This window comes from Misgurnus anguillicaudatus, chromosome 3, assembly GCF_027580225.2.
Source record: "Misgurnus anguillicaudatus chromosome 3, ASM2758022v2, whole genome shotgun sequence".
NCBI classification, from domain to species: Eukaryota; Metazoa; Chordata; class Actinopteri; order Cypriniformes; family Cobitidae; genus Misgurnus; species Misgurnus anguillicaudatus.
Window position 1 is genome coordinate 6,304,094 of NC_073339.2, and position 21,064 is coordinate 6,325,157.

The 21,064-nt window shown below is 38.8% G+C and overlaps 1 protein-coding gene and 1 long non-coding RNA gene across 2 annotated transcripts; one reads left to right on the plus strand and one right to left on the minus strand.

Moving 5' to 3' along the window:
- Nucleotides 1-5,958: 5,958 nt before the first annotated feature.
- LOC141358713 (uncharacterized) lies at nt 5,959-7,001 on the plus strand. Its single transcript, XR_012365142.1, has 2 exons — nt 5,959-6,694; nt 6,774-7,001. It is a non-coding gene; the product is annotated as an uncharacterized lncRNA (long non-coding RNA).
- Nucleotides 7,002-13,303: 6,302 nt separating this feature from the next.
- LOC129445407 (uncharacterized) lies at nt 13,304-20,636 on the minus strand. The gene is made up of 30 exons (XM_073860027.1): nt 20,555-20,636; nt 20,373-20,435; nt 20,203-20,265; nt 20,015-20,077; nt 19,639-19,764; nt 19,448-19,510; nt 19,277-19,339; nt 19,087-19,149; nt 18,727-18,789; nt 18,152-18,214; nt 17,960-18,022; nt 17,769-17,831; nt 17,578-17,640; nt 17,388-17,450; nt 17,197-17,259; nt 17,004-17,066; nt 16,812-16,874; nt 16,619-16,681; nt 16,427-16,489; nt 16,237-16,299; nt 15,829-15,915; nt 15,637-15,699; nt 15,445-15,507; nt 15,253-15,315; nt 15,066-15,128; nt 14,878-14,940; nt 14,679-14,741; nt 14,530-14,592; nt 14,354-14,416; nt 13,304-14,235 (listed from the first exon to the last, which is right to left on the minus strand). Exons 1-30 carry the CDS (start codon nt 20,634-20,636, stop codon nt 13,619-13,621), a joined length of 2,550 nt encoding a protein of 849 aa, XP_073716128.1. The 3' UTR covers nt 13,304-13,618.
- Between the last annotated feature and the right edge of the window lie 428 nt (nt 20,637-21,064).

The following is a 21,064-nucleotide window of genomic DNA, read 5'->3' on the forward strand; positions in this document are numbered from 1 at the left end:
ACAACTCACTGTAAAACGTTATGGTGGTGTGCCAGGGAGGTACGGTTTCACCCAAAGTTTATTTTTCCACTTTTGCAACATTGGAGGTTGTACTTTCTTGCCACTGTTAAAGATACACCTACACGTAATTGTCACAAATAAAAGGGTTGGATTACAGTTTTGCAAACCTGAATGTTGGCTTTACTTACAGAATTAAATAATCATGACAAAGCATTACTTATAATGTTGAGTTTCAGAGCTACAAAAATAGAAAATCCGTTTTTTTAAACTTAAAACCAACAAAATTCATGAAATCTTAATTGAATGCTTTAAATGAGTAAGATTTATTAATTTAAAGAGGAACAGTGTTTTAATATAATAATGAAAGGATTATGGTATCAGTTCAAGCTTGTTTGTGTGTCCAATTTCCAATCCACCCTTATACATGATGCACAGTGTGTGTTTTCTCTATGACACAATGTTGTGAAGTATTAAGTTATTGTATTATTGCATTTAATAAACTTTATTTGAAAAAAATTGCACATGGAATAAAAATTTGATGTGTTTTAAGAATAATTTCTACAAACACATCTTCTACCTCACCATACTGTACTTCTGACTGGATTCTTAGATGGAAAAACAGGTTAGATGAATGACCACATGTAACAATATAGTACATCATAAAACATTTCATTTCATTGACATTATTTGGAGTGTATAAACTGGGTGGTTACATTTCACTAATAAACCCATTCAGCAAAGCTACTTCTTCACCAGAATAGGTGTGTTATAGGTGTGCAAGTGCAACTTATAACACAAAGAACCTCCTTTTCAAGTCTATGCAGGTGTACTTATACAGAAAAGAAACTGTAAAGTAATTATGTATTTATTCTGTAAAGTATTTTTTTAAAATGTCTAATAAATATATTTACACTTTAAAATTCATATAATTTCTATTTATCTGTGAAGATTATTGTCTTGGACAAAACGTAAGTGTCTTTTACTTTTGTTGAGCTTAATTCTCCGTCTATTGAATGGGCATTTCTAAGAAGGAAACCAGCATCAATTTACAAAAATATGTCATCCCTGAAGGTCCTCTATTATGTACAGTGACTGTCTAACAGTACATTTACAAGCCTCTCGTACCTTATTCTCTAAAGACAACTAACTTGAGTGATGATACAAAGCCCTTAATCCTGCATCCCAAACATCTTGTGACACAGCACTATCAGAATAAATATCTTTAACAAAATCTCTTATTTACAAACATTTAACCTCTTAAAATTCGCCTGATCCAAAAGAAAACAATGCCTGTTGTTTAGCTTTTTTTGACAGGTGAATGAGTGGAGGGCTGCTGATGGCGTCTACACGACTCTTGAGCTTCAGTCCAGATCATCTGAATATGACACACTTAAGGGGGTCGCACGCCAGACACCCAGCTCAGCATCCGGGGCGCCCAGATTAACGATTAACATTGGCTGCTAACGTATATTTTGCATTTTAAAGTAGACGCTATCTGACTAAGCTCACGCTATTTAATGTGTACTTCCAGTTTACAATACCTCCGAGTTGTCCCAGACGTGACTCGACGCGGGCTGCACGTCTGGTGTGCGATCCCTTTTACAGTAAACAAATATTAAACTCTCTCTACAGTAGGACTGCTAAAATGTCCATCATGTTATAAAGAAAACCACATAAACAAAAGCATAAACATCATTTGAAAATGTATGCCGAATAACCTAGGCTACTACTTACGGCGAGATTTTGAAGTGTGCATATGATGGGAGATGAGGCACTTAATGATAAAAGCGGTAACGTTGTACTATTCAAATGTAAAAATAACTTCTTGTGATTAAATTGCACTGCTTTAACATTAAGTTAATGGCTCACTTGTTGTTATGACAACGTATTTTACATGATCATGTATCAACATGGCGAATGTAGTACCGTCACAGCGTGGATGCAGGGAAGGTTTTCTGAGCCTCGGACTGGTGCAATTTAATTTTGTAGCTTCTATTTTGAGTCGGACACACAATGACATACAGCCCTCTCACCATGCCTATCATATCGCTTATGCCACCCAGTGTTTTCGCACATTTTTGCGAAAACAGATGAAGTTGAATAAATGTCATGCAACTGACGTTGCCCCTTTTAATCTGCACTCTGGTGCAATTTGCAATTACTCTGTCCATTTGCCCCAGTGATTGCCAGCCCAAATGCTGACAAAAACTCGCTAAAAACACAAAAATGTTTAATCAAAAATTTGTCCACAATTTAACTACCAGGGTTACTATAGCAACAAACACCTGGGGCCTCCTTTATAAAGCGTGCGTACACACAGATTTGATCTTAGACCGTGCGTACGCTCAAATCCACTTCAGGTTCCGACTTGATGTACGCAAGTTTCCTTGTGGCAATATTGCAGTATTGCAGGTTAGCATATGCGGAACTTTTAGAATGCCAACATGTCGGTTAGACGTCATCATCTGTATTAGAGCTTAGATCGGGACCAAAAAACCAAGCCCGACCCAACCGAAGCCCGGCCGGACACATTAACTGTAATTATGAGCCCTAGCCCAAATTAAACTCGACAATGTTTTAATAGTGCGCGGTGATGTTCTCAACTACAATTCAGAGTTGTTTGAACTTCAGAAATCTGTTCAGAATTATCTTAATGAACTAATGCAACAAGGACGAAGCATGTAAACTGCGCTGTTTGTTTATTCAGAATGCAACTGTAAAGAACCATGTTCATACAATAATGATGCACACCAGTGGCGGCTGGTGACTTATTTTTTTTTTTTTTTGAGGGCGCTTGATGCGAAGTTCGTCACAACATTATGTAGCCCATCATGTGTGTGGTTCCTTTTTTCAAAATCTGCGCGTTGAGAGATCCTGTGTGCATCACGTGTCATGCCAAAATAAGTGCTTGCTGCAGATGCGTCTAAAGGGTTTATGATAAAAGAGACACTCGCGTTTGCCAGATACTCGCATAATCTCATGCTCAATCAGATTTTATTGTTAAGGGAGTGTCTTGCGTGTATTTTGTGAATGTGAGCATCTCTTTTATCATAAACGGTTTTGCCGCGTGTGCAGCGGGCACTTATTTTGACAAAACACGTGATGCACACAGGATCTCTCGACACGTCGATTTTGGAAAAGGGAACCACACTAAATTTTAAAGCCTTGATGTAGCCAATAAGGGACATGCGACATTTAAAAGTGGGGGGTATATAATTTTTTTTTATGATTCCCATGCATCGATTTTAATCTTAAACATCTGTAAATCAAAATGAATCCATATGGAATATATTTAGTTTAGGATACTAGCTTTGAATTTTAAAGTCGAAAAATCTCTTATTTTTACACTGCTGTGCAAGAGGCATGGCAAACTGAAACAAAACTTTTAAGACACAAATATTAGGTTTACGCATCTGCGCACAATTTCAAGATCATTTCTGATTTATAAACCGCACAACTGGAAAAGAGGCGCACGCTCCTTTTCTCTTAATCACGCATACGATTATTTCAGAAATAGTCTTAGATGAAATGTAGGATAGTTCCTACGTCACACTTTTATAAATGAGGCACCACCAGTCAATTCCCAAACCAAAGACCAAATTATAAGTCACTCCGAGCACATTCTTTGCGACCACACACAATGCACTTTTTAGGATTGGGACGATTACCGGTTTCACGATTAACCATGATAAAATGTCCTGAGGGTTAGTATTATCGTTTAAAATTTAATTATCATTACAACCATGTTTGATTACCGTGATTTTGAAAACTCGGGGTAAATCTTGTCCAGACAGAATCAGTTTGACGCAGGCGCACACATGCAACATAGTTTTTTGCACAAGAAGTCATTTAAGGGATAATGTATTGTTTTCATTAACGGTAAACTTATTAGACAGATTTATTTCTTTTTTAGCACAGAAATAATTACAGGGACATGAAATATAAAACTTGTCCAAACAAAACCATGATAATATTGATAACCGTGATAACTTTGGTCACTACAATAATGATATGAAATTTTCATACCGTCCCATCCCTAGCGCTTTTACTTGGTAGTTTCAAATTGTATTAATCATGTTTAATTAGTAATATATATTTTTCATGACACATTATTGTTACGGATGGCAGCCACTGCACATCCATCTCCACCAGCTCCACAGCCACATCCTGTTGCCCCTACTACACCACGACTGGCTTTCCCCGAGAAATTCGATGGTACACCTGAAAAATGCTGTGGATTTCTTATGCAATGCTCATCATTCATCACTCAGCAACCCCATGTTTACCCCACCGAGATCGGCAAGATCTCGCTAGTCTGTACGCTACTCACCGGTAGGGCTTTGGAATGGGCGACAGCATTATGGACCTCGGGAGGTTTTGATCACAGCACATACAACGAATTCCAAAAGACCATGAAGGCGGTGTTCGAGCACCCAGCTGGAGGACGCGATCCGGGTGAGAGTCTGCTGGCACTGCGTCAAGGTCGCCGCACCGCGGCTGAATTCGCGTTGGAATTCCGCCCGTTAGCAGAACAAACGGACTAGCTTGAAACCACCCTCAAGACGATGTTTAGGCAGGGATTAAGTGGTGAGCTTCAATCTGAATTGGCTTGCAGAGACGAGGGGAAGAGTTTTACTGAGTTTGTGGATCTGGCCATTCGCATTGACAATCTCATCCAAACACGAAGACCCACCCGTTATGTGAGTACCACCCCTGTTACGTCAACCGAGGAATGTGAACCCATGCAAGTGGTTCGTGCACGATTAACTTTGGAAGAGAGAGATCGCCAATTCAGAGAGAGATTATGTCTATATTGTGGCGAGCCCGGACATGTCATAGCTTCCTGCCCTGTGCGACCTGCTCAGTCCCGTTTGGGCCGGGTGAGTGCTCTTTCCCCCACGGGGACTTTTGATTGCCTCGAAATTCCTGTTACATTGAAATTTCATGGTCATACTGTAACTACTAAGGCTTTACTTGATTCCAGGGCTGCCGCCAACTTCATTGACATTGATTAGGCAAAACTCACAATATTAAATTAACCCCTTGCTCACCTCTCTCTGTCTCAGTGTTAGATGGACGACCCCTCGGCTCGGGTCGCGTCACGCATATCACGGAAACAATAACCCTGAACATCTCTACTAATCACTCTGAGAACATCATCTTCTACGCCATGCCGTCACCTCACAATCCCATCATCTTTGGCTTCCCCTGGCTACACGAACATGACCCTTTAATTTCCTGGAGTAACAAGGAAATAGTGCACTGGAGCCCCTCTTGCCAGATAAAGTGTATTCACAGAAAACCTGAATTACCTCCACTTCTGACACAAGTAGGTACCATGACTCCTCCTCCTGACAATGTACCCAAGGAATATCATGATCTGGCAATGGCATTTAGCAAGCACGTCAGAACTGTACAGCAGCAACTCATACAACACCAACTTTACGCCAAGGCAGAGAAATGTGAGTTCCACTCCACGTCTATTTCATTTCTGGGGTATGTCATTAGTACCGAAGGGGTAGCTATGGATGAACGAAAGGTACATGCAGTATTAAACTGGCCGCAACCCCAATCAGTAAAAGACCTCCAGCGTTTCCTGGGTTTCGCAAACTTCTACAGACGCTTTATCAGACATTTCAGTACCATCGCAGCCCCTCTAACTTCCCTGGTACGGAAAACCAATCACAAGTTGATGTGGTGTCCCGATGCAAAAAGAGCATTTGAAGACCTCAAATTCATGTTCACGTCAGCTCCCATCTTGCATCATCCCGATCCTGATCGTCCGTTCATTGTGGAAGTGCGAACCCATTATGGAAGGCAAGGCGAACCCACTAAACTTTTCCCCTGTGCATATTTTTCTAGAAAACTGAATGCAGCTGAACGTAATTGTGATGTGGGTAATCGTGAGCTTCTAGTAATGAAGGCAGCGCTAGAAGAATGGCGGCATTGGCTAGAGGGTGCAGGGCTCGCAAAATGTTTTAATCCATGGTAGCCCTTCGGGCAGGCACTCTTTCATTTTTGGTAGCCCGAAATGAATACAAGTAGCCCGAATAAAAAATACACTGTTTAATGTAGAATATTGATAAATCCTGGATTTCCATGTAAGCCAACTATTTCTGCCTATCCCCAGCTAACAATTTGGTTCCGAAAACGTTCTCCTAACATTAGTTTTTGGTTTCTAGAATGTTATTTTCAAGGTTTTTGGTTAATAGCAAGGAATGTTTTCTTAAAGAAAATAAACATTCCCCTAATGTTATTTTTAGGTTGTTTTAACGTTCCCCTAATGTTAGAATAATTGAATTGTTATATTACTGAAATATTATATGAATGTATTATAACACAGGTTATTTTTAATTAATATAATAAAATACCTCAACACATCACACATTGTATTTAGATAACATGGTATTTTATCAAATATATAAACAACCAGTGACTTTAACACAATATAGAAGACTTAAAACAGATATTTATTAAAAAGGAATAAACATTTAATTCCCTTTAGGTTAACCGATCTTACCATAGCCGTTTATTTTCGCTAGAATAATGTTAGACACTGAGGTAAAACGAAATGAGAAATAAACATTCTATTCGCTTTAGGTTAACAGATCTTACCATAGGTGTTTATTTTGCTAGAATAATGTTAGACTCTGAGGTAAAACGAAATGAGAAATAAACATTCTATTCGCTTTAGGTTAACAGATCTTACCATAGCTGTTTATTTTGCTAGAATAAAAAACGAAATGAGAAATAAACATTTCTATTCGCTTTAGGTTAACAGATCTTACCATAGCCGTTTATTTTCGCTAGAATAATGTTAGACTCTGAGGTAAAACGAAATGACAACTAAACATTCTATTCGCTTTAGGTAAAATATCTTACCACTGCTGTTTAGTCACCTATCAACAGCTTCTAACATCATATTCTCTTAATAGCGTAGACGTGTCAAGTCGATCGGAAATCACTCAAATATATTTTCCTTCTCACATATTTAAGTTACTTGAGTTCGCGCTGAGCACAAGATCAAGCAGGTGCTCGAAGAGCGAAGCCGCGAAAAGCGCGTGCAGAGGGTCGCGCGCATTTCAGACGTGCACATTAAAGGATGGGTTTATTTATGCTTTCACATCATTTCCTGACAGTTTCACTTGTTACGTGAGGATAATGACTGACAAGAGGACGCCGAAATACATACAATATAATTACCTAACTTAATCTGAGACAAAGCAAAAAACATCAAAATATTATTTCCTCCCCAAGATAGCCCGACGGGCAGGGCAAAGATACATTTTGGTAGCCCGACAGGAATTCACAATAGCCCCAGCAAGTCGGGCTAGCGATTTTGCGAGCCCTGGGGTGCCAAACACACAGTCACCATCTTCACTGACCATCGCAACCTTGAATACCTGCAATCAGCAAAGCGTCTCAACACCAGACAGGTCAGGTGGGCCCTGTTCTTTACTCGCTTCCAGTTCATAATCACTTACCGTCCAGGTTCAAAGAACTCGAAAGCTGATGCCCTGTCTCGTCAATACTACTCTGTTCCACAACCCACCAAACCTGAGCCCATCATCCCTCCCACCCTTATTATTGCACCCGTGCATTGGAATGTAGTTCAGGAAATTAACCAAGCCAACGCTCAGAAACCACCACCTAGCAGGTGCCCCATCGATCGCACGTTTGTCCCACCCAAATTCAGACGACACCTCATCCAATGGGTACACACCTCTCCCAGCTCAGGACATCCAGGTATTAACACTACACTACAAAAGCTGAGAAACAAATTTTGGTGGCAATCTATGCATGAGGATGTTTCCACGTTTGTCAATGCTTGTATCACATGCGCAGCTAATAAATCTCTCCACCAAGCCCCGGCAGGTCTTCTTCAGCCCCTGGAAATACCCAAAAGGCCCTGGTCTCATATTGCTGTAGATTTCGTCACTGATTTACCCCTCTCCAAAGGTAATACCATAATCCTTACAGTCGTTGACCGTTTTTCTAAAGCCTGCAGATTTGTCCCCATGCCCAAACTCCCGTCAGCCCTAGAAACAGCTGAACAACTGGTATGTCACGTTTTCAGATATTGCGGACTCCCTGAGGATATTGTGTCGGACCGTGGACCCCAATTCACATCTAGAGACAGGTAACAAAAGTCAAGTAACCTGGAAACAAGCTTACGTTCATCTTTTCAGAAGATCCAAGGAACAGGCAGATAAGTGCAGATGACCACAACCTTCATACAAACCAGGTCAATTCGCATAGCTCTCCACTAAAGACATCCAGCTTCGACTACCATACAAGAAACTAAGTCCCAGGTATGTAGGTCCATTCAAAATCATAAAACAAATTAATCCTGTGTCTTTTCGTCTCCAACTGCCTGCTAATTAGCGTATCTCTCCCACTTCTCATGTTTCCCTGCTCAAACCCGGCGAGAATCCGGGGACGGCTGTAGAGTCCGGCTCAACGGGACCCCCCCACTCATCGTGGATGGTGAGGAAGCCTTCCTGGTACACAAGCTCTTAGACTCCAGACGGCGAGGATCCAACATCCAGTACCTAGTAGACTGGGAGGGGTACGGCCTGGAGGAGAGATTGTGGGAGGACGCTAAGGACATCTTGGATCCCAATCTCATAACTGTCTTCCACAGGTCTCATCCGGATAAGCCGGCCCCTCGCCCCCGTGGCTGTCAGAGGAAAAACCCGTCCCGCGTCTGGAGCCGCTCGCGGGAGAGCGCAAACGGCCCCGGTGTTCAAACATCACATTCACCCGACTTCTAACTTGAACTACATTTCCCACTATGCCCCACGCTCCGCTGATTACACTCCACCTGTCACTCATCATCCTGCCTATATACATGGGACACACACAAGCGCTCTTTGGGAAGTCTTGTTTTGCCCCGTGCAGCACTACTGACCGTTATTTCCCTGTTTTCCACGTGTTTTGTTTCCCTGGGTATTACTATTGGACTGCCTTTCGGATTATTGATGTTTAGCTGCCTGCCTCGACCTTGGACTGTTTACTCGTTTACGATTGCTCTCTGCCTGCCCGTGATACTGGACTGTGTTAACGATTATGATTGCTATCTGGCTGCCCCAATTCGTGTCTGTGTTTACCTTCCTGTCCAACCTCTACATTGCATTGCCTTTGTTTAAACTGCTGTGTGATGCTAATAAATATTTGCAAATGGATCCAACCTTGTCTGATGCGTCACAATTATTATGGCAGCCACAGGTTTTCTGTGTTGTAACTGTCTGTGATGTTACTCTAAATTCTGTCTCTCATTCTCCCCCAATGTGGAAAAAATATAAATAAAAATTGTTTCTCAACTTTTGACTGGTAGAGTATACTTTCAGTGTTGCATGACACAACATGAACAATTTCATAATGTATGGATGTAAGGGTAAGTTAATGTGACATGTCTTCACTGCTCCTTACTGTATAACAACAAAAAATAATTAAAGCTGCAAGCAGCGATGGAAGGGCCCTCGCACGCATGTGCACCGCCACTCTATGGCCTTAGTAAAGCATTGAACCAGGGGGATTTAAATTTAAGTGGGTAAATATAGGTGGATATTTAAAGGAACTTTGATGTGCCACACCTCTTGTGTGCAGCAGGTGGTGCTGTGACTGTAACTGATTGTTGTTACATTGATGTGTTCAGGCCAGGACCCTTATCAAAAGTGTGAAGTATAGGGCAGGTCGGACAATGTATGCCTGAATTGCAACAGATTCCTGTTTCTTGGAGAAACATCACTCTTTGCGAGGCCGCCACGGACATGCCCTTCAACGAAAAGTCAAGATCTTCGCAATTTATCATCGAAAGGCTTCAGATCAGTCTCACCAGATATGATAATAATTTGATTAAATCTCTGAGAACAGTAAATCACAGCGTAAAACAAGGCATTTCCTGCTACCTCTAGGTGGCGCTAGGACTGAAGCTAAATATTGGCATTGAAATCTGTTCAGGCCAAGACTTTTATCAAAAATGTGAAGTGTGGGGCAGATTGGACATTGTATGCCTTAGTTATGACAACTTACTGTTTCATGGCGAAAACGCTGAATTTGTCAGGCCGCCACGGATACACCCTCCAACGAAAAGTCAAAAGATCCGCCATTTAACATCGCAAAGGCCTTGACCAAATATGATGACGATCTGACAAAATCTCTATGAGGAGTTTGTTAAAGTACGAAGCCTGAAATGACAAAATTTGCACAGAAATCACAGCAACAATTCAAAATGGCCGACTTCCTGTGGGGTTTAGAGCTTCGCTCCAAGAGACTTTTTTGCAGGTCTTGGGGTGATAGATGACCCTACCAATATCGTATCTGTAGGTTTTTCGTAGCGGCGGGGCTGTTCTCCTGAAATTCTGCAGGTGGCGCTATTGAGCCATTTCTACACGCCCACTTCTGGCGCCTATGCCACATGTAAATATTCACCACTTCTGACCTGTGTGCAACGTTTTATGACTTTTTGAGCTTGTTTAGCCTGTCAAAATGCGATTCATTTAGCGATACTTTGCGAGGCCACCACGGACACGCCCTTTAATGAAAAGTCAAGGTCGTTTTTTTTATCATCACACAAGGTCTTGAGATTACACTGGTGAAATATGATGTTGATATGGTTAAATATCTAAGAGCAGTAAGTCACAGCGTAAAACATGGTATTTCCTGCTGCCTCTAGGTGGCGCTATGACTCTTACTGAATTATGCCATGTTGATGTGTTCAGGCCAGGACCCTTATCAAATGTGTGAAGTCGGGGGAAGATCGGACAATGTATGCCGGAATTACAACAACTTTATGTTTCATTGCGAAACATCACACTTTGCCAGGCCGCCACAGACACGCCCTCCAACGAAAAGTAAAGATCTTCGCAATTTATCATGGCAAAGAGCTTAAGATCAGTATGACAAGATATGATGATGATTTGATTAAATCTCTAAGAGCAGTAAATCATGGCATAAAACATGGCATTTCCTGCTACCTCTAGGTGGCGCTATGACTGAAGCTGAATTTTGGCATGGAAATGTGTTCAGGCCAGGACTCTTATCAAACATGTGAAGCATGGGTCAGATTGAACATTGTATGCCGGAGTTAGAACAACATCCTGTTTCATGGCGAAAACGCTGAAATTTGTCAGGCCGCCACGGACACACCCTCCAACGTAAAGTCAAAAGCTCCGCAATTTAAAATCGCAAAGGCCTTTAGATGATACTGAAAAAATATGATGATGATTGGATTAAATCTCTGAGGAGTTCGTTAAAGTACGAAGCCTGGAAATGCCAAAATTTGCACAGAAATCTCAGCGAAAATTCAAAATGGCCGACTTCCTGTGGGTTTTAGAGCCTGGTTCCAAGGAACTTTTTTGTAGGTCTTGGGGTGATAGATGATCCTACCAAATTTCGTATCTGTACGTTTTTCGTAGCGGGAGGGTTGTTCTTTTGAAATTTTGCAGGTGGCGCTATCGAGCCATTTCTACACGCCCACTTCTGACGCCTATACCACATGTAAATTTTCGTCAATTCTGACGGGTGTGCAAAGTTTCATGAGTTTTCGAGCATTTTTAGGCCCTCAAAAATGTGATTCATTTCGGAGAAGAAAAAGCAGAAGAATCTGAGCAAAAACAATAGGGCTTTGCACCTACGGTGCAGGCCATTCTGGCCTGCTCCTCGGTGCTCGGGCCCTAAAAATCTATTAAAATCAGCAAGTTACATAGTGTAGTGAACAGCATACATCAAACATTCCATACCCCTCCCCAATTGCTATATTTGTAGTGGATTTTGGTGGGTTAAGTGTCCAGCCAATCAGATGAGGCTGCTTGGACATCTTTTATGGTCGAACTCCATGTCAAAGCGGAGAAGAAAAGGACGTTTTGATTGGCCCACACCATGTCTGCTTATGATCCTTTCAAACCCCCCTACACCATCTCAAGAAGGCAGGAAGATTGTAAACATTCTATTTATGATCTATTTAGATCATTCTTATTGTTAAAGTGAAATTCTTTAGCTGGTGCCCTTTAGTAGAGGGGGAGGGGTCATCTGACAAACACACGCACACACACTTGAGGTGAAAGCTCTAGTTTCCTGTGTATGGCATTGTAACCAATGGTTGCCCATGTGAAAACCACTAAATTAATTTGTGCCCATGTCAAAATCACTACAATAGCGATGTGTGTTTTATATATGTAACATGTGACCTCCCTACGTCACTACGCATTTACGTTAGGTCGCGCTGGACCGGATATAGACGAGAAGTTGTGCTTTAAAAGTGTATATTTGTTATTTTTCTTGTCAAAAATGACAATCGTTTTGCTAGATAAGACCCTTATGCCTCGTTTGGGATTGTTTATAGTCCTTTGAAACTCCGTTGAAAAAAACTGTTAGGGGGGAGACTGCGATTAAAAAGCAATGCTCCTCCATCAATATTGGATCCGGACAGAATGGCGCAGCTTATGTGAGTAAAACACTTTAGTACTACTCTGTGTCACTGTGGCGGCTGGTGTTTTCTCTTCCGAGGGATGTGAATTCATGCTGCACACACCTTGAAAGGGTTTACGATAAAAGACACGTGTGTGTGTGTGTGTGTGTGTGTGTGTGTGTGTGTGTGTGTGTGTGTGTGTGTGTGTGTGTGTGTGTGTGTCAAAAGGATTTATGATAAAATATGCGTGTGTAAGAAAGACACTGTGTCTTAAGACACTCATGCACTTAACATTAAACTGATTACACATGAGATTAAATTGAAAGTTAGTTTGAACAAAAAACTGTTATCCAATCATAGCAGTGGGTGTTTACTTCCAAGTCGTCAATGCAGCCCGCCCATTAAAACGGATCATTTCTCTAACCAGCCTCAAAACCAGGGTATAAAATGCCCTATTACTTATTGCTTTTGATGTTTTTGGATGTAAAAACCATGCAAACGTCATGAGTAGACCTCAGACAACAGTATAAAACAACAAAAACGACAGAGGAAGGGCACCTTTAAAAGAATACGTATCTGAAACACAGTGATAAATAATTATTATTTTTTATTATTAATAATCAAAATACATTATTATGCAATCTTAAAAGAAATATAGACTTGGCTAGTATGTGGGCAGGTTAAAATATCACATTGATTATATATTTTAAATAAATAAAAGCAAAAAAAAACATACAGTAGGATAGTCTATTGCCTTGCCTTGTATAATTATATTTTTTAGAATAAAGTAAGAACAAAATGCCCCAAACACAAAATTTTTCAGGCACAAATACAACTTCTACAAGAATATTATATAATAATATGGAACCTGAGCCAGTGCAATTTTTAAAAAATGTTTGTTTTTACAATTTTAAACTTCATTTGAATAACTTAATAACTTATTGCAATTCCTTAATGTACACATTTAAGTATATTTTGAACAAAAAATCGTAATGTTAAGAAAGTGCGTAATAAATAATAATAATTGGTCAACAACCTATTGGTCTATACAGAAAATAATAACAGAAAGTGCCCTGCACTAACCAAAGGTAAAAGCAAAAGACACTGGTAAAGTAAACTGGTCCATGACCCTGATTCACTGATAACATAAACAATTAAAAAGCAATAAAAATATAGATAGAATTTGTGTTTAACATTCACAAACATTTATGCATCTGCTTTTGCTTTTGCATTTCCTTTATTCTTTGCAGCAGTTGTCTGAGGGATAGGTGCCTTGGGTTTCTGAGTGGGGTTTTTGGGTTTCAGAGTTGGGTTGTTGGGTTTCTGAGTGGGGTTGTTGGGTTTCTGAGTTGGGTTGTTGGGTTTTTGAGCTGGGTTGTTGGGTTTCTGAGTTGGGTTGTTGGGTTTCTGAGTGGGGTTGTTGGGTTTCTGAGTGGGGTTGTTGGGTTTCTGAGTGGGGTTGTTGGGTTTCTGAGTGGGGTTGTTGGGTTTCTGAGTTGGGTTGTTGGGTTTTGGAGTTGGGTTGTTGGGTTTTTCAGCTGGGTTCTTGGATTTTGGAGTTGGGTTGTTGGGTTTATCAGCTGGGTTGCTGGGTTTTGGAGTTGGGTTGTTGGGTTTTGGAGTTGGGGTTTTGGGTTTTTCAGCTGGGTTGTTGGCTTTTGGAGTTGGAATGTTGGGTTTTGGAGTTGCATTGTTGGGTTTTGGTTTCTCAGCTGGGTTGTTGGGCTTTGCAGTTGGGTTGTTGGGTTTTGCAGACTCACTACTGTAAGTGTGACCAGCAGTGTTTCTTTTGTCCTTTCCAGATGAATAATTTAGATATTGACCTAGATAAAATAAATTATTGTGATTAAAAATGCAAAATATAACATAGCAAGATAGCATCCTTAAAACACAGAGAAACAGGTGATAACAAAAAAGAAAAGGCTGCCCTTTATTACTTACGTCTGGCATTAGGATCTTTAGCATTCATCTGGATTTTCCTGGATGAATCCTCATTAGATTGACCTTGTTGAAACAGGAGGATTAAGCTTTTATTCTGCATTACAACATGGCATTCTTAAGAAACAGAGAAGAACAAAGGATGCAATATCACACAAATGCTGAGCTCTGTTACTCACCATTTTCAGTATGATCTTCAGCACCAGTTTTGTCTTTGCCGGATAAATCCATATTAAAGTGACCTTAGTGAAAAAGATTAGTGTAATTAAACTTTAACATAAATTTCAAGTGAAATATAAAATTGCAACATGCATTCTTAGTGACTCACGTCTGGCATTAGAATCTTTCGTGTTCATTATGACTTTTCTGGATGAATCCTCTTGAGATTGACCTTGGTTAAACAGGTGATTAACATTAAAATTATTCTGCAATTCATGTTAAATATAACATGGCAGAATGGCATCTTTAAGACATGATAAAACAGAGGAGAACATTTTAATCAATAAACAATTAGCTCTGTTACTCACCCTTTTCAGTATGATCTTCAACACTTGTTTTGTATTCGCTGGATAAATCTTTATAATATTGACCTTGGTGAAATAAATACATATTACTAAACATTATTCTGCATTTCATGTGGAATGCTTAATTTGCAAAACAGCATTGTAATGACACAGACCAAATAAGAATGAAAAAGCTGCTTTTTGAAACTCACGTCTAGCATTAGGATCTTTAGTGTTGATTTGGCCTTTGCTGGATGAATCCTCATGAGATTGACCTTGATAAAACAGGTGATTAAGACAAACTATTTTCTGCATTTCATGTGAATTACAACATGGCATCCTTAAGACATATATTGGGAAACAGAGAAGGAAATAGAAGAGTCTGAGCTCTTTACTCACTGTTGCCACTGTTGTCTTTAGCATTCTTATTGTCTTTGCTGGATGAATCCTTTTGAGATTGACCTTAGTGATAAAGATTATTTTGGTTAAACTGTTACTTGCCTTTCATGTGAATTACAACATGGCATCCTTGCGATATACTGGGAAACAGAGAAGGAAATTTAAAAGAAGAGTCTGAACTCTTTTACTCACTACTGCCACTGATGACTTTAGCATTCTCTTTGCCTTCGCTTGATGGATCCTTTTGAGATTGACCTTGGTGATAAAGATTATTTTGATTAAATATTTTCCTGCCTTTTATGTGAATTACAACATGGCATCCTTAGGACAAATTGGGAAACAGAGGAGGAAATATACAAAAAGAGTCTGAGCTCTTTTACTCACTATTGCCACTGTTGTCTTTAGCATTCTGTTTGCCTTCACTTGATGAATCCTTTTGAGATTGACCTTGGTAAAAAAGGTTATTTTGATTAAATATTTTCCTGCCTTTCATGAGAATTACAACATGGCATCCTTGAGACATACTGGGAAATGGTGAAGGAAATAAAATAGAAGAGTCTGAGCTCTTTTACTTACTTTTGCCACTGTTGTCCTTAGCATTTTGTTTGCCATTGTCCTTAGCATTTTGTTTGCCATCGCTTGATGAATCCTTTTGAGATCGACCTTGATGATAAAGAATATTTTGGTAAAAATGTTTCCTGCCTTTCATGTGAATTACAACATGGCATCCTTGAGACAAATTGGGAATCAGATGGGGTAAGAGAATAAAAAGAGTCTGAACTCTTTTACTCACTGTTGCCACTGTTATCTTTAGCATTTTGTTTGCCTTCGCTTGATGAATCCTTTTGAGATTGACCTTGGTAAAAGAGGTTATTTTGATTAAATATTTTCCTGCCTTTCATGTGAAATACAACTTGGCATCCTTGAGACGTATTGGGAAACGGTGAAGGAATAAAATAGAAGAGGCTGAGCTCTTTTACTCACTGTTGCCACTGTTGTCTTTAGCATTCTGTTTGTCATTGCTTGATGAATCCTTTTGAGATTGACCTTGGGGATAAAGAATATTTTGGTAAATAAATTCTTGCCTTTCATGTGAATTACAACATGGCATCCTTGAGACAAATTGGGAAACAGATGGGAAAATATAAAAAAGAGTCTGAGCCCTTCTACTCACTGTTGCCACTGTTGTCCTTAGCATTCTGTTTGCCATCACTTGATGAATCCTTTTGAGATGGGCCTTAGTGATAAAGATCATTTTGATTAAAAATTTTCCTGCCTTTCATGTGAATTACAATATGGCATCCTTGAGACATACTGGGAAATGGTGAAGGAAATAAAATAGAAGAGTCTGAGCTCTTTTACTCACTTTTGCCACTGTTGTCCTTAGCATTTTGTTTGCCATTGCTTGATGAATCCTTTTGAGATCGACCTTGATGATAAAGAATATTTTGGTAATTTTTTTTCCTGCCTTTCATGTGAATTACAACATGGCATCCTTGAGACAAATTGGGAAACAGATGGGGAAATAGAATAAAAAGAGTCTGAACTCTTTTACTCACTGTTGCCACTGTTGTCTTTAGCATTTTGTTTGCCATCACTTGATGAATTCTTTTGAGATTGACCTTGGTAAAAAAGGTTATTTTGATTAAATATTTACCTGCCTTTCATGTGAATTACAATATGGCATCCTTGAGACATACTGGAAAATGGTGAAGGAAATAAAATAGAAGAGTCTGAGCTCTTTTACTCACTTTTGCCACTGTTGTCCTTAGCATTTTGTTTGCCATGGCTTGATGAATCCTTTTGAGATCGACCTTGATGATAAAGAATATTTTGGTAATTTTTTTTCCTGCCTTTCATGTGAATTACAACATGGCATCCTTGAGACAAATTGGGAAACAGATTGGGAAATAGAATAAAAAGAGTCTGAGCCCTTCTACTCACTGTTGCCACTGTTGTCCTTAGCATTCTGTTTGCCATCACTTGATGAATCCTTTCGAGATGGGCCTTGGTGATAAAGATTATTTTGAATAAATATTTTACTGCCTTTAATGTGAAATACAACTTGGCATCCTTAAGACAAATTGGGAAACAGAGAAGTAAATAGAAAAGAAGAGTCTGAGCTCTTTACTCACTGTTGCCACTGTTGTCTTTAGCATTTTGTTTGCCTTCGCTTGATGAATCCTTTTGAGATTGACCTTGGTAAAAGAGGTTATTTTGATTAAATATTTTCCTGCCTTTCATGTGAAATACAACTTGGCATCCTTGAGACGTATTGGGAAACGGTGAAGGAATCAAATAGAAGAGTCTGAGCTCTTTACTTACTGTGGTCACTGTTGTCTTTAGCATTTTGTTTGCCATCGCTTGATGAATCCTTTTGTGATTGACCTTGTTGATAAAGAATATTTTGGTAATTTTTTTCCTGCCTTTCATGTGAATTACAACATGGCATCATTGAGACAAATTGGGAAACAGAGAAGTAAATAGAAAAGAAGAGTCTGAACTCTTTTACTCACTGTTGCCACTGTTGTCTTTAGCATTTTGTTTACCATCACTTGATGAATCCTTTAGAGATTGACCTTGGTGAAAAAGATTATTTTGGTTAAATATTTTCCTGCCTATCATGTGAAATACAACTTACCATCTTTAAGAGAAATTGGGAAACAAATAAGGAAATATAGTAGAAGAGTCTGAGCTCTTTACTTACTGTTGCCACTGTTGCCTTTAGCATTCTGTTTGCCATTGCTTGATGAATCCTTTTGAGATTGACCTTGGTGATAAAGATTATTTTGGTTAAATATTTTCCTGCCTTTCATGAGAAATACAACTTGGCATCCTTGAGACAAAATGAAAAACAGAGGAGGAAATATGACAGAAGTGTCTGAGCTCTGTTACTCACTGTTGCTTCTGTTGTCCTTAGCATTTTGTTTGCCATCGCTTGATGAATCCTTTTGAGATTGACCTTGAGGATAAAGAATATTTTGGTAAAAATGTTTCCTGCCTTTCATGTGAATTACAACATGGCATCCTTGAGACAAATTGGGAAACAGATGGGGAAATAAAATAAAAGAGTCTGAACTCTTTTACTCACTGTTGCCACTGTTGTCCTTAGCATTTTGTTTGCCATCACTTGATGAATCCTTTTGAGATGGGCCTTGGTGAAAAATATTATTTTGGTTAAACTGTTTCCTGCATTTCATGTAAATTACAACATGGCATCCTTGGTATAAATGAAAAACAGAGAAGGAAATATGACAGAAGAGTCTGAGCTCTGTTACTCACTGTTGCCACTGTTATCTGCTGCATTATTTTTGTCTTTGCTGGATGAATCCTTTCCAGATTGACCTTAGTGATAAAGATTATTTTGATTAAATATTTTCCTGCCTTTCATGTAAAATTCGAAAAGGCAGCCTTGAGACAAATTGGGAAACAGATGGGGAAATATAAAAAAAGTGTCTGAGCTCTGTTACTCACTGTTGCCACTGTTATCTTCAGCATTCTTTTTGTCTTTGCTGTATGAGTCCTTTCCAGATTGACCTTAATAATGAAGATTATTTTGGTTAAAACTTTTTTCTGCCTTTTAATGTGAAATAAAACTTGGCATCCTTGAGACAAATTGGAAAAAAGAGGGAATATAATAGAAGAGTCTGAGCTCTGTTACTCACTGTTGCTACTGCTGTCTTTAGCATTATTTTTGTCTTTGCTGGATAAATACTTTCCAGATTGACCTTAATGATGAACATTATTTTGGTTAAAACATTTTCTGCCTTTTTTGTCAAATACAACTTGGCATTCTTGAGACAAATTGGTAATAAGAGAAGGAAATATACTCACTGTTGCCACTGTTATCTCCAGCATTACTTTTGTCTTTGCTGGATGAATCCTTTCCAGATTGACCTTAATGATGAAGATTATTTTGGTTAAACATTTTTTCTGCCTTTTAATGTGAAATAAAACTTGGCATCCTTGAGACATATTGGTAAACAGAGGAAAATAAAAGAAGAGTCTGAGCTCTGTTACTTACTGTTGCCACTGTTATCTCCAGCATTATTTTTGTCTTTGCTGGATGAATCCTTTCCAGATTGACCTTAGTGATAAAAATTATTTTGGTTAAAACTTTTTTCTGCCTTTTAATGTGAAATACAACATGGCATTCTTGAGACAAATTGGTAATAAGAGAAGGAAATTTACTCACTGTTGCCACTGTTATCTCCATCATTATTTTTGTCTTTGCTGGATGAATCCTTTCCAGATTGACCTTAATGATGAAGATTATTTTGGTTAAAACCTTTTTCTGCCATTTAATGTGAAATACAACATGGCATCCTTGAGACAAATTGGTAAACAGAGGAAATATAATAGAAGAGTCTAAGCTCTGTTACTTACTGTTGCCACTGTTATCTCCAGCATTATTTTCGTCTTTGCTGGATGAATCCTTTCCAGATTGACCTTGATGATAAAGATTATTTTTGTTAATGTTTCTGCCTTTTATGTCAAATACAACTTGGCATTCTTGAGACAAATAGGGAAACAGAAGAAATATAATAGAAGAGTCTGAGCTCTGTTACTCACTGTTGCCACTGTTATCTCCAGCATTATTTTTGTCTTTGCTGGAAGAATCCTTTCCAGATTGACCTTAGTGGTAAAGATTATTTTGGTTAAAACTTTTTTCTGCCTTTTATGTCAAATACAACTTGGCATCCTTGAGAAATATTGGTAAACAGAGGAAATATAATAGAAGAGTCTGAGCTCTGTTACTCACTGTTGCCACTGTTATCTCCAGCATTATTTTTGTCTTTGCTGGATGAATCCTTTCCAGATTGACCTTGATGATAAAGATTATTTTTGTTAATGTTTCTGCCTTTTATGTCAAATACAATATGGCATTCTTGAGACAAATTGGGAAACAGAAGAAATATAATAGAAAAAAATCTGAGCTCTGTTACTCACTGTTGCCACTGTTATCTCCAGCATTATTTTTGTCTTTGCTGGATGAATCCTTTCCAGATTGACCTTAGTGATAAAAAATATTTTGGTTAAAACTTTTTTCTGCCTTTTATGTCAAATATAACTTGGCATTCTTGAGACAAATTGGTAATAAGAGAAGGAAATATACTTACTGTTGCCACTGTTATCTCCAGCATTACTTTTGTCTTTGCTGGATGAATCCTTTCCAGATTGACCTTGATGATAAAGATTATTTTTGTTAATGTTTCTGCCTTTTATGTCAAATACAACTTGGCATCCTTGAGAAATATTGGTAAACAGAGGAAATATAATAGAAGAGTCTGAGCTCTGTTACTCACTGTTGCCACTGTTATCTCCAGCATTATTTTTGTCTTTGCTGGATGAATCCTTTCCAGATTGACCTTAATGATGAACATTATTTTGGTTAAAACATTTTTCTGCCTTTTAATGTGTAATACAACATGGCATTCTTGAGACAAATTGGTAATAAAAGAAGGAAATTTACTCACTGTTGCCACTGTTATCTCCAGAATTTTTTTTGTCTTTGCTGGATGAATCCTTTCCGGATTGACCTTAATGATGAAGATTATTTTGGTTAAAACTTTTTTCTGCCTTTTATGTTAAATACAACTTGGTGTTCTTGAGACAAATTGTTAAAAAGAGAAGGAAATTTACTTACTGTTGTTGCCACTGTTATCTCCAGCATTATTTTTGTCTTTGCTGGATGAATCCTTTCCAGATTGACCTTAATGATGAATATTATTTTGGTTAAAACCTTTTTCTGCCTTTTAATGTGAAATACAACATGGCATCCTTAAGACAAATTGGTAACAGAGGAAATATA

Excerpts from the sequence above, each read along its gene's own strand:
- LOC129445407 (XM_073860027.1), bottom strand. The coding sequence starts at position 20,636 with ATGTTCATCATTAAGGTCAATCTGGAAAGGATTCATCCAGCAAAGACA. Across the intron at positions 18,215-18,726 it reads TGAAGATAACAGTGGCAACA|GTCAATCTCAAAAGGATTCA; the intron begins GTGAGTAACAGA and ends TTTATCCTCAAG. Across the intron at positions 16,490-16,618 it reads TAAGGACAACAGTGGCAAAA|GCCCATCTCAAAAGGATTCA; the intron begins GTGAGTAAAAGA and ends TTTATCACTAAG.